Source organism: Cimex lectularius, unplaced genomic scaffold (assembly GCF_000648675.2).
Source record: "Cimex lectularius strain Harlan isolate CLEC.00 unplaced genomic scaffold, Clec_2.1 scaffold147, whole genome shotgun sequence".
Taxonomy (NCBI): Eukaryota; Metazoa; Arthropoda; class Insecta; order Hemiptera; family Cimicidae; genus Cimex; species Cimex lectularius.
This window is the reverse complement of record NW_019392851.1, coordinates 684,422-699,035: the sequence shown is the minus strand read 5'-3', so window position 1 is coordinate 699,035 and position 14,614 is coordinate 684,422. Positions and strand designations below refer to the sequence as shown.

Below are 14,614 nucleotides of genomic sequence, written 5' to 3'. Positions count from 1 at the left end.
GCAAAGAAAATAACAAAATCAGATATATCAGACCTTGTAATCACGACCTTCGTTCTTGTTTTTCATGGTTTGTAAATTTCTTAGTTTTATTTTTTAAAATTTACATCAAAGATGGTTTCTTTTTTTGTCCCAGTACGTAAAAGTTTTAGAAATGTAATCGTGAAGAATGCAAGGTTTGCATTATCACTGCATCTCAGAACTGCATTAGATCGATATGGTTTTTATGAAAAAAAAAAAATCAATTTAGAGTGTTATCTGCCGGATTGTTGCACCATACGCACGTTAGCCTTGTTGAAGTTGAAAATACGTCTGTTGCAAAATGCGCGTTACCAATTTCGGTCGGATCAGATAGTCTTTCGAATTATGTTTCTTACGTCAGGCGTGATGTTATCCCATCGCCGTTTAATTGAGGAAGACTTGAGAAAATGTCCAAAGGGTAATTAGCCAGCTCGTTCAATTCATCGCAAGCAAAAACATAACGTACAACTTCTAAAGTTAACGACACTCACAAATGGTTAAAACCTGCGTATTTTGATTGTTGTGAAATGCCATTTTTGTATGTGTAAAAAAAACGAAAGCTACTTCATTTCCGCATTTTTTCCTTTGCAAACGCGTTGTGAAACACCTTTTGTTCCTTTTGTTTTGCTTTGTGGACAAATAATTGTAAGCTGTCAATGTTTCACCCATAAAAATTTGTGAACTGTCCACCCCCCCCCCCATAAATAAGCATGTAAGCATGTATCATTGTATATATTAGGGCTTTCCAAATTGTGGTCCACGCCTAACGTCGAGAAAAAGTATTTATTAGTTACAAAAATAAAATGGAGTGGAAAAAAAAAAAAAAAAACTAATAACAATCGTTTACGAAAGAATAAACGAAAGTTTTTATTTTTCTGCAGCAGTCGATTTGTTCTTAGCTATGAAACAAATGCCAGCCTCTTTTTTGCATGAAAGAAAGTTTTGCATGAGTCTGTTCGAATTATTAATTATATCAAGTCGCGGCAATTGAAGTCAAGATTTTTTACAATACAATGAATCGATTGGGAAGCCTTCATCATTCCCAGCTTCACCATACTGAAGTTAGGTGCTGTCTTGTGCACTTTCACGATTACAGGAATTACGTTCTGAAGTTTTACCTCTATGGATGGACCACAATTTCAAATTGGCCAACGGTTTCAATGATGAGAAATGACAATCAGGTATTTTTACGAAACTGAATGAGATGAGTACTTTGCAACTTTCGATGCTGACAATGTTGGCGCCTTCAGAAGAAAAATCCAGTTTTGGGTTGAGTCTGTTGAGAAGGAAGAAGTGGTGTGTTTTCCTGTGTTAAATGATTTTTTAAAAGAAAACAAACCAAACTGGAGCTTGCGAACAGTCCATTGATGAAATAAGTGAACATTAGAAGTTGGGAGATGTCCTTTGAGCACTATGTTCCAAACAGCACCAGATACAATGCTGCAAGACCCTGAATGGGTGGTCAAACCGTTTTCAATTTTGACAAAGCCAACCCATCTTCATATGAATACGAATGTTTTATAGACATTACTTCAGCCTCCACCTTGAAATCTATCGAGTCCGATACCACATTTTTGTCTCCGTCTTGAAAAAAAATTTCAAGCGCTTGTTAAAAAAGCAAAACGTGTTCTTCCATTTGCCACGACTTACCTACGCGAATTTGGATTTTCTATTTATACAGCTGTAACCACCTTTACCAAATAGTGACGACGTTTACTATAAAATCAACCTTGAATTAATAAATAAAACAAGGTAACTTTTAATTATTCCACCTTTATTCAGCACCAAATCCCAACAATCCCAACACCAAATTATAAATTAAACCTTCATTTTTTAAAAATTAAACTAATATACTGAATTTAAACAATAATAAACAAAATTAAATAAAACTAATTTCCAACCTCAGCAAAACAAACAAAATGAAATATATATAATTAATCAAGGGTACTTAATCCTGTGACTCCTTATTCCTCGGGATCTCTCACACACCTCTCGTCCTTACTGGGGTTGGGGTAATATCGTAGTAATGCTTAATTCCATGGTCAAACATAAATTCGGTGTAGGCTTTTGAGTGGAAAATAGCCGCGTTATCCGAAATAACTTTCGACCATTAATCGAAATTATCCAAATTCTCTTTCAATTTAGATATAACCGAGACTGCAGTCGCATTTCGTAGTGGTGCCAGAATAATAAACCTCGAAAAATCATCAACTGCAATAAAAACCGAGTTTGGGCCGATTTCACCTTTGCACATGTTATGCACTGTTTTGCGTTTCCGATAACAACGTTTCAAGTTAGGAAAATGTCTTACGTTTTACCGTACAAGCATCAGAGAAAATTTTGACTGGAGCACAGTACTATGGCCAAGCAGGCAAAACTGTTTTGCAGAAATTAGATAAGATACAGTACAAATGCCTAAGAGTGAGCCTTGGAGCACTCCGATCAACAATCAATTGACATTCTTCTAGCAGAGAACCTCCGCGTGACCTTATAAGGAAAACGTTAACAATGTCGTTTTGTTCTGTCACTTATGGACAGAAAGATACAACTATACCACAGCATTGCTCTCTTGTGGTGTAAGGTACTGACATGTAAATACTGGAGAAAAAAGAAAGAACCACCTATAACATACGCTTCCACCAATCTAGCCAAACACGAATCGTCAGTCGAATGTCCTTCACCTTATTTTAACACAAACTTTGAAAGTATTCGACAATATTATATACTTACTTACATCTCCAATACATTCACCTACTTGAATAAAACCCAAGTCACCCAAAAATATCTGAGTGATCTTTATGCGAGATTTCTGGACGGACGTATTATTTACACCGACAGATCGCTCCTAATTGGACTAGTAAGTATTGCATTTTATGATCCTGCACAAAACTACAGTAAAACGTTTTCACTCACTCCCGCAGTATTTATCTAAATACACTGCAGAATTGGTTGCTATAAGGAAAGCTATGAAGTATGCGAACAACAAGCAATTCCCGAAAGTGGTCATATGTACAGATTGCCTAGTTGTGTGCAAAAACTTCGCAATGATAACAAGTTATATATCGAGTTATGTACATCATTATAGAAATCCTTGAACTTGCAGCAATGATCAGGTCTAAAGGGCATAAAATAGTAATCACCTGGATCAAAGGCCATACAGGGTTCAAACATAATGATGTAGATCGGCTTGTCAAATTGCCAAAGATGCCACCACAACGGGGAATTTTCTAAAAGCGCCAGTACCCAGAAAAAAATCTTCATTCTATATTAAGATTACAGCTGCAGATAGATTGGCAAATTGAATACCTGTCAAATAACAAAGGGATTAGGTATAAAAATATGTTTCCGTTGGTAGCACGTGATCCACCAAAGAAATTAATCAAGGCATTTTGCAAAACAATGGTATGGATAAGATCCAATCATTGTCTGTGAAGGAATATATCAACAGATTTAATATAATCCCGTCACCGAACTGTGAGAATTAGGATCTCGAACACATCATCATGCACTGCAAGAAACATGCAAATGAACGCAGAAATTTGTTCGACAGACTCTCAAATGCCAAAGAAATAAATTTTCTTCAACCACCTTATGGAAATAAAGCTCTAATATAGTCAACCGAATTAGCTGTACCTTGAATTGTTGTTTTATTAGGAATATTAATGTAATTGGGAAAATAATGATGTATAAAGTGTATATGATTATTATTATAATATTTAGGTTTTAGGAAATAATGATAATTACATACTAGGATGTAAAAATGATGGCTGTATAAATATTTTGGAGTCAATAAAAGGAAAAAAATTAGGAAAATAAAAGAGGTCTCGAATCTTGTTTATTGTCTACTTATCCCAAAATAGCCTCCAGCTAGTGATGTATGGTAATATTTAAAAATTATATCCCGTAATGATTTTGGTACTACCACTCGATATTTATTTATTCCTATTTTGTAATATAATATTGATTTCTTTAATAAATATTTTTCATTCGCCCCTCCCTGCTTTATTTTATTTATTATATCACTTAGGTCTGGGTCCCTTTCTTGTTTCAGTTTAAAGTTTTTAAACATTTCGGGAATGGACTTCAAAATATATAGATTTTCTTCTATTTCCTTGTCCTCCTACCGAATCATCTATAGGGTTGCGTGACAGATAATCCGCAATCGAGTTTTTTTCCTCAGTTTTTGACCTTAATAATGCTTACCATCAGATTCCGATAAGCGACCTCTGCACTGAGGTGTCCAGTTCGCTTTCTCCCCATTTTGTTTATATCCCAGGTACCCAAACCTATTCATTGGACTCTTGGACACCACAATAACTAAATACCGAAGTTGCCCAGATGCTGAACCGGACATTCGTCTCCAGCTATCAAAAATTAAACCCAACATATCCAAAGGCAGGCTAAAACAACCTCACTCTTCCAATTAATTCATTAATCATTAACGTTCAAATTATTACGTTTGAAATTGTCTCTAGTATTACTTTTTATACAATATTGATTCTGTTCTGTCCAATTTGATTTGTGTGTTCCGGATTTTGTATATAAAGTTAAGTATGTCAATCTAATGTTTATTTTCAAAGTGATATCCCTCTCCATCACCTAATTAGGAATGGACTGGCTAATGCTATTTTATAAAACTTTAATTTACTGCATGCACTATAAGTATCTAATTTTAAATAGTTGAATGCGAGGGGAAGGGCCCTTGTCGCAGGGGTCCGATGGTTAAAATGTTAGGGAAGCCCTGGTATGGATGTTACAGTACTATGCCATCGAAAGAATTTATTAAATCGTGTATAAAAGAGAATATTCTTTCGAACAAAGAAATACGAAAAGAACATACAATTTTGGTACGGGTGGTTAAAAATTAAAAATTTTAAATTAAAGTTTTAAATTAAATTTAAAGTAAAGTTTTAATTCGTTTATACAAAGGGATTTGAGAGATGTTATCCTAGATAATTAGCTTTTTTAAGACAGCATTATCATCTTTTTTACTTTACTACTGCACGCTAAAAAAGAAGGATCTTTAAAATTGAGTCGCCCGGTTTATAAGTGAAATGGACTGCCTCGGAGAAAGTTGGCCGTGTAGAAAGTCTTGGGGGGCAGCCAGTTTATCAGTTTACTGCAACAATTGGAGTGAGGGATTGGAAAAAGAAGTTAATAATCTAATTGGACACAGGGTTAATTTAAGAAACGTAAAAAAGTCGTCTGGTTCTGCAAATTGTCACGAGTCGACATAGATACAGAATATAATGGAATGGAATAGTTTAAACTGCACCTTCCTGCTTTGAATGCAGTGGCCGAATCAAATCAAATCGGATTGATGTCTCGTTTCCTTTTTCCCTTCGGAGGTCGACATCCTTCTAAGACTTGTGCGCTTTTATAACACGATTCTGTTATGAAAAAGTATTACCTCAGAAACGTTCCCTAGAATTACAATGAGAATCTTTATTAAAGGAGTTGAAATCGTCGGATTTTTAGCTGTAAAACGGGTTCCTTCTGCATAAGACACGGAAATTTATTACATTCCATTTTGTAAAGCGGTTAATTAATTTTTTTTAAATGTTCTCTTCTTAACGACGGAACGACTTGTATGTATTCTAATAATCGTCTGGATCAAATCTCTGGAACAAATTTGCAACTATCAAAGAAATTTAGTTCAGCGTTTTAACTGAATTACAACCGTGTATTCTAAAGATCAAAGTCCGCCAGTTTCAATATTTTCTCTTACTTTCTGTAATCATTCATATTTATTACTTATTAGCGTTAAATTAACTTAGCGACGTTTTTTAAAAATAATTAATGATCAGCAACATAAAAGTAAATGTATATTGATTATGTGGTTTGGTCTATTTCTATCCTGTGACAGATATTTTATGATCAAATGAGTCAAAGATAAGCGGTCTTTTATAATTCATGGTATTTCTTGCTGATATTTGTAAAAAATTGATAATGATTTTTATAAGGACGGTTTCAACGACAGAAAATAAGATGTTAGACATTTTAAAATAATCATCATTAATTTAGCTATCCGGATGTTTATTAAACAATCTTGAATTATTTTAAAATTGATAATAAATATAAACAAATTAAATTATTTGCAATGTAATATTAAATTATCTCTTCGTAAGGACAGTTTCAACGACAGAAATTCGATATTAACATTCTAAAATAATTTTTGTCGTAATACTAATTCTCTTATCTGATTGTAAGGACGTTTTCTTCATAGTCAGAAATTCGATATTTAGACATTCTGAAATAATCTTTATCGTAATACTATTTTTTTTAAATCTGATTTTAAGGACGTTTTCTTCTTAGTCAGAATTCGATATTAACATCCTAAAATAATCTTAATCGTAATACTAGTTTTTTATCTGATTTTAAGGACGTTTTCTTCTTAATCAGAAATTCGATATTAACATTCTAAAATAATTTTTATCGTAATACTATTTTTTTAATCTGATTTTAAGGACGTTTTCTTCTTAGTCAGAAATTCGATATTAACATTCTAAAATAATCTTTATCGTAATACTAGTTTTTATCTGATTTTAAGGACGTTTTCTTCTTAGTCAGAAATGCGATATTAGCATTCTAAAATAATCTTTATCGTAATACTAATTCTTTTATCTGATTGTAAGGACGTTTTCTTCTTAGTCAGAAATTCGATATTAGACATATGTCAAAGTCATTCTACAATACAAATATTTCCCTATTATTTTTAATGATTTACGATGTTGAACATTCTATAATAGTTTTTAGCCTGTTTATTGTTATACAATCTTGAATTCTTCTATGGATTATAATGAATATAAACTGATTAAATGTAAAATGTAACTATAGTCTATCTTGTGAGATTTTTCCATTGACCATCTGTTTGTATTAGCATTTCAACGATAGAACTTCGATATTAGACGTTATAAAATAATAGTTGTCATTCTGCAACTGAAATATTGGCTGGAAACTAATTTTATTCGGCTATTTGGGCAGTTTGTAACTTAAAAAATCCTAAATTCTTTAGGATTTACGCATTTGGTTTAGCTAAGCAAACAACCCAACCAATAATTCTCTGAACCTTTTTGAAATGAATGAGAAATATGATCTAACAGATGTTATTGTCAACTTAGGGATTATCAGATTCTCATAATCATAACTTACAACTTAGCTATCCGGTATCTAGACATTTTAAACTGGTAAATTCCAGATCTGTTTTAGAATTTATGGGAAATGTGAAACAGTGAACATTATTTCTGACCTAAGATTTATTTCCTGATCAATATCTGATTGTAAGGACGTTTTGGACGACAGAAATTCTATTATGGATGATAAATCTACAATATCTAAAAAAAGACATCTCTTAACGAAAAGCAGGATTTACAATTAAATATCGAATATTGCAATATTCCATGATGACAATGTCCAAAGTCAGAATGCACATTCATTTTGCTTATCTATCTAGACGGTTTACACATTCTTGAATTCTTTTAGGCTTNTTAAATATCGAATATTGCAATATTCCATGATGACAATGTCCAAAGTCAGAATGCACATTCATTTTGCTTATCTATCTAGACGGTTTACACATTCTTGAATTCTTTTAGGCTTTATAAGAAATATACTCGATTGAACTTTTATGAACTTGATTAGCAAAAATTTCTAGCTCACAATTTAATTATTGGTGAATATTTGGCTGTGAGTACAGTTTCCAATATCCACGTTTTAATTTCTATACTAATTAATCTTTAAATATTTATTTTTGTTTAGCTATCCAAATAGTGAAACTAATAAATTTTCGGGCCCTTTCAAAATTAATAAGAAATATGATCTGTTATTCGCAACATACGAAATAATTGAACGGCAGAAATTCTCGTAAACATAATCGATAATTTAGTTATTCAGTATACAGACAGTTTAAACGGGTCAATTCAAGAACTCTTAGAATTTATGAGCTAATGAAAATTTTTTCTAATATATTGATTCATTTCTTGAATCTGATTGTAAGGACGTTTTTAACGGTATAAATTCGATATTAGACATACTAAAATAATTTTTATCATTCTGAAATTGTCGACTGGTTCTTTTTCTTCACCTTTCAAGATAAAAGCGGGCCTCCCTCAAGGCTCGATTTTGGGCCTTACATTGCTTTTTTCCTTCTAAATGTGCTGCTCGAACATAATTCTGGCATTGTACCCTGACTAAGCACTGGAGGATTTTTTAAAACTTTTTTTTTAATCTGGAGGTTTAGTGCGATGGCCAAAAATATTAACATGGAAACAATAAAGAGTTTCTGCACCAGATGGAGGTTAAAAATTAATATATCTGAAACTAGACGCATTATTTTCATTAAATACGCCTTTGCTTTCTCATAAAATATAATTCCTCGTTAGAAAGTATTTTGATTGAAAAAGTGTAATTTTTTTAATAAAGTACTTTAGTTATTACACTTAGGCTTTGTGTTTTTATTCATATTTATTAATGTTATGTTAACTTAGTGAAGTTTTGATAATGTACTTTTACCATAAAGCATATTTTATGCTGTGTCATCTATCATCCAGTGGACGGGCGTACACCTATTTTTCCCCCTAAAGTTAAGGTCCATTTCATTATTTTTAAGCCATGCTCAGCGATTTCTTGTTTATGGCTTGATATACTATCACGCTTTTGTTTTCGTTTTAAAAAGTGACCAGGAGCTTGCAGTGTCGCTTATTCTGCATGACTCACTTTCTTTGGCCTAATTAATCGCATTTTATCCATGCCCCTTTGCCTGTGTTCATTTTGACTTAGTGTTAATTAAGTATTTTTTGTTTTCAGATAGAATTGGAACAACTGAATAATTGCACGGATCAAATCAACAAATTGGAAATCGAGCTAGATGTGAGTATATATAATTTATTTAATTTTTTTTTTTAACAGGTGATAATACCACTGTTGTTACGTTGGTAAACAAAAGTGTAATTTGTATTCAGGCCTTTTTTTTTTATTTTGGGTGTTTTGTTCTGCTTTTGGTTAAGTAAAGAAGAAAAATCAGATGGATTACATTTTGCAAACAAAATGTAGATCTGCGTTGACAGAAACGGTTACACCCGTCCTAAAGCTCTTTCAATCCCCTTTGTTCCTTAGGTTGTCAATTCTGAAATTATTTCAGGCTGTGATACGCCTTTTGCTTTGTTTCCGTCTGTTTAACTTAGCTAGATTAAGACTAGCAAACAGATTAACCATGGATTTATCACAATCACGTCATTGTCCTCTTCCGAGAATGTTAAATATTTTTACCATTTTCTATTCTTTGTTGACACACACAAAACACACGTCCCCGCGCGCGCGCAACACACGCAACACAATCAAATTCTTCATGGTTTTTTTTTTAACCTAGCCCTAGATTTAAAAATGCAATTGCATGACACGAACGTTTGAATTTATTCAGCTCATTTAAATAGAATAGATCGAATTTTTGATTTGTATGGAAATTCTGTCTCGGTTCTCAACGGGCTCTTGTATTTTCCATTCGATCGTGAGTTTTGTGACCCCTGTGGTTCGGACAATGAATTAATAACGGACCGCTTAGGAATATATTGAAGTCAAGATTCCACATGCCCTCGGCCGTATAATTTAACAAGCTTTTAAACCGCTAGCCGACGTGGCATCCATCCTTTTAAACGTCAACGATCTCAAAACGGCTGTTATTCAAATTATAGGCCTATTGATTGATGTATATCCGCCTTAAACGCAGAACGTTCTCAGGATGTGGACGTGAGTGACTTTTTCGGCCACTGCTTCTCAACAGTAAAGAGGCCAACTGAAACTCATACTGACCTTAAAATGTACTTCAGACATGCCTAATGATCATTCCATGTCGCCTCGTCCTTCGCGCTTGGACTGAATTGGATCTCAGAATCGATATTTAGAAACGGCAAGAGGTATTTTTGGTGGATTTAACAGTTCAACAGAAATCATCTCGGGGTCCGCACGTACCCGCTGTTGTTCGATCGACCTTAAAAGCAATATTTCTGGCTAACGGTGATTAATTTTTAGCACTGAGGCAATTGGCTTATAAAATACCTTCTTGAACCACTACTTCAATATTTATAAATACCTACAATTAATTTGAAGTATTATGAGTGAATATCTGGAAACTCAAGGAGACAAATTACCAAATTATCAGCATTTGGGCCGTATTTTTATGCAAAACATTGCATCACAGTACATTTCTTTATACGTGATGGTCCGATGTCGGAAAGCAAAAATTAATCTTAAAAATAAATCTATCAGTACTGCTAGGAATTACAAATTTTATTTAGTTTTATGGTTTTTATGGCTTTTAGGAAACGTACACTGCTGAAGAACACTCAGTGGAAGGGTAGTGATTTTCTTTAGTAGGCATCAATAATTTATTGTTTTATAAATATTAATGGAAATAATATAATCAGTCTTCGGTAATAGACTATTTGGTATACTAGTAGGGCATACTGTTTTCCATTAGATCTCTTAAAACAGTGATGTCTTTATGACCAAATAAATATTATTTCGTCGATCCTGATAAACAAAACGGGTAGCAAACCCTTTTAAATCAAAAATTCAATTTTTCGAACATAAGAAAGCTAGATGACAAATAGGAGACGTGGCCAAACAAGTGCTGGAATATCCAACCTAGAACTCTGTTCGTGCTTGGCAAAAAAATCAACAGAACGTTACCAGGTTATAGGCAGTATTGTGTGCTTTGTTATCAAGGCGACTGAAGAGTCTTTTGCACTGCGTCAATCAGGACTAAAATGCCCCTCCACATATGTGTAGCTTACTAGCTAGCTTCGGGGTTTTCATAAGCTTACATGGACTTCATAGTGTCTCCAGAGTACAGATTAACTGCACATTTCAAGTGAAGACTGCAACAGGTTAGAGTTTCAGCGATGTTTAATTTAGATGTAAATCTGTTGCGGTGGCTAAAGAATTTTGTACATTGCGTCCATCAAGATTATTCTTCCCCACCATACATGTGTGACCTAACTACCTAGCGTCTTGTTTTTATTTCCCTCCATAACTTCAATAATGGCTCCTTAGTACAGCTGAACTGCTTCAAGAGCTGCTACTGCCTCTTGGGTTGTTCAATTTTGGGGTGGTTTTGGGAGATTTGGGGGTGTTCAATCTTGATGTTGTTGAGGTGGCTAAAGAATTTTGTGCATTGCGTCCATCAGTAGGATTATTATAGGCTCAGTAGGTTATAGCTCACTATCTAGCTTCAGGCTTGGTATTGGCTAGTTACACTTACTGCATTGAGCTTTTCTTTATCCGTGAGTGGAAAACTGCTCAGATCTTCACAGTAATACAACGTGCTCTGCAGTTACCTCTTCTCCTTCGCAGTTCGTACTTGAAGTATCTTCTGGTCTTAGAGGTTGTTAAGAACCAAAAACGTGCAAATAACCAGTGAAATGATTTGTAGACCCATACCTAATCAACTATCCTTCAAGAGATGAAGTAGAATCAGAAAGCTCATCGGGTACACGCCTTTCCTGAGCCCTTGATGTACCTTCTTTTTTGTAAAACAATCCTGACAACTATTGTTTTTGTGTTATACAGTCCAGAGAACTGCAGTAATCATATTAAGAAAGGAAAACTGCAGGTCTTTCACAAAATAAAGTAATCCAATTAGTGTTAACCTAATGCACAATGCTGAACTTCATTTAGTATTGAGAAATTTATAGAAGTTTAAAATTCAGTCATTCTGAAAACAGCCAATGCACTGTGAATCGGTCAATAACATCATTACTAATGAACCGTTAAATTGTGACATTTCCTCTTATGTTCTGCTGGGTGATGAACCTGTAGTTTGGCCATTTCCAAACATTTCTACCTACGGCGCGTCAAAAACAACGAAGATTAAGGAATTTATATTTATTCTCTTACCTATTTCATTTTATTTTGCTCGTAGTTAGCTTTGTTTGCGTTCACATTAATAACATGGTTTTACAGGATACAAAACATTGTATGTTTGAAATGATTAAATAAAAAGAAAAGGTTTGATATTTTATCTAGTCAGAACGCAGTTTTGCCCGGAGTGAAATTAAACTAGAGAATTAGAAAACAGAAGGAAATTGTTTTGACCCGATCGACTCCATTTTCTAATCTGGAAAGTGACCTGGTAGACCACGCATTTAGTGTCGACAGTACTTTGATTTATTTCAACCTGAAAGCGTAACTTCTTGGGCGATGGAAAACTCGGATCCCTCGCCTGTCTTCAAGGCCCAACCAAGTCGAAATCTTCCCTCCCTCGGTGACCTTTTAAACCAGGATCGCAAAAGGCTTTCGACCGGCTTTTCTTCAATCCGCCGAAGTGGAACGGATTGACTTTTTTCGGCCGAACGGATCATTTGACCCGACAAAAGGTCGAAAGAAGACGCCGTCTTGAGCCAGCGCTGTTTCATCCATGCATCAACTCCCATGTAGGCTATTCCACCTTTCTTTTTACAAATGATGGCGGAACTCCTGCGAATGCGCAATTAAAATAAATAAACAAAACCGAAAGTTATTTATAAGTGCCAATTAGGTATGGTCGGAATGTCTTTTATCAACTTTTGCCTTCTTGTATCGAGTTGAAAATGTAAACAAAAAGCTCTTTTTAATTATTTTTAATCAATTACAAAACGAAAAATCCGCAAAGAAAATCTCAGTTTAAAGAAATGGAACACTTTTGTTTTACTTAAAATATATGTGCCATGTAACACAGTAGGAATAATAAATTATTTATAGGTACCCTAATAGAAGTAGAACTTTTCCGTTCCGCAAGGCAAACCTCAATGGTTCTTATTCAGAAATCCAGTTCGATGAGTGATAATCTTTTGTTTTTAATTTATTTGTAGCTTATCCATACTAGAACATATTACAAAATGTGATCACAGTATTTTTTTTCACACTGTCAGAGCAATAACACTAAAGCCAGCGCTGCACCCGGAGGACACATGCCATTGGAAGACAGCCAATGCTGGCATTCATTGGGGGTTGGGGACAAGGAGGTTAAGAGACCATCGTCGATTAAGGCGACACGGCATGAGGATGGGAATTTGTAGTCTGGGCAGTCGGATTAGGATGGATCGAGAGGATGGTGTGAAACTTTTGTAATCGGGAACGGATCAGTTTGCTGACAAAAAGAATGGTAAGGTTATTGTGGATGATGTTAGTGACGTAGAAAGGAAGAAGAAGGTGTGGGTTCGAATCCCGCTCGTCACACTAACTTTTTCATATCAAACAATACTTTAGACAAAAAGTAGTAAGGAACGTTGACGATTTGTCTGAGGACTTTCGATTGGAAGAATTGGATGCGTTGGATGTTGGATGGCTTGACATGTTCTAATTGGTCGAAGTTAAAGTCTTGTATAAGGAGAGGTAATAGACACGAGGTGAGTTAAGTGTTGACGATCGAAACGGATTTCGGACCTAGAAGTCTCTCTAGTTGTCCATGATTTTTGTTAAGCTGTCTTTTAACGTAATGATCTTTATGCAACTAATTAGCCATCTTCCTACGACGTTTTTAAATACCAAATAATTTATTTAACACAAGGTGGCTTTACCTAAAGTTTGAGTATAAAACAAAAGTTTCGATTACAATAAAGAGTCATACAATTAAATCTCATTTTTTTATTAAAAATTCTTTTAAACAATTGTTCTTCTTGAAATGTTCTTCTTACAAAATATATCTTCTCACGACACGGTCATTCTAGCAGTGGATCCGTCTTCGGAGTCATTAATAAAAAAAAAAGTTCCTACTCACAGTAAGTTGTTTTGCAACGATCCGTATTTCGAGCTTTTAGCTCATCATCAGGTTGTAGAACTCTTCAACCTGATGATGAGCTAAAAGCTCGAAATCCGGTTCGTTGCAAAACAACTTACTGTGAGTAGAAACTATCTTTTTAAAAAGGATTGAACACCGCACTCACTCCACCATTCATCATTTCTATAACCAAATTTTTCTTCTTAAAAAATAAGACTTCTCCGGTGTATAAATATTGCGTTATTAATCGTTGAAATTTTATTTACTCATTACAATTTTTATCTAAACTATGTTACAATTTATAAAGTAGTTTCCTTTTGCAAACTTGTATTTTATCCACCGAGACTTCAAATTAAAGTCTTGACTGTCTTCAGCAACAGAGAAAGCAAGTACTTTTTAACGGATTCCTTGGTTACTTGAGAAGCAGCTAGAATTGTAGAAGTAAGCAGAGATGACTTGGTGATGACTGATAAGATAACCTTTATGTAAAAAATAATTTCGATAACTAATAAAGATAACCTTTATGGAAAAAAATTCACAAGGGCATAAAGATAGGTAGTCAGTCTGTGCGGTTCAAGCTCAGTAAATTAAAACTACTTCAAATGGCCCTCGCCGTTTAGATTGAGACGAAGGAAGGACGTTGTCTTGAATAGATTGAGAATTAGGCATTATAGGATCACCAAAGGTCATTTAATGGCGCCGCGACTCACTACCGATGAACAGGTTGTACCATGACATACAACTAAATATATTTTGCTGACGTGTCGATCATATAGTGGCCTTAGTATACTATACGAACTATTAGGAGATAATGGAGAAAGTATGGCAAAATTGTTCCAATTT

The 14,614-nt window shown here is 34.3% G+C and overlaps 1 protein-coding gene across 2 annotated transcripts in view; it reads left to right on the top strand.

The window, feature by feature from the left end:
• The window catches only part of LOC106669380 (SH3 domain-binding protein 5 homolog), a 40,780-nt gene that overhangs the window by 9,670 nt on the left and 16,496 nt on the right, over positions 1-14,614 (top strand). For both annotated transcript variants that reach the window (XM_014398836.2, XM_014398845.2), the window contains exon 2: positions 8,824-8,886. In XM_014398836.2, coding sequence (XP_014254322.1) covers positions 8,824-8,886 — 63 coding nt within the window. The remainder of the gene's footprint in view (positions 1-8,823; positions 8,887-14,614) is intronic.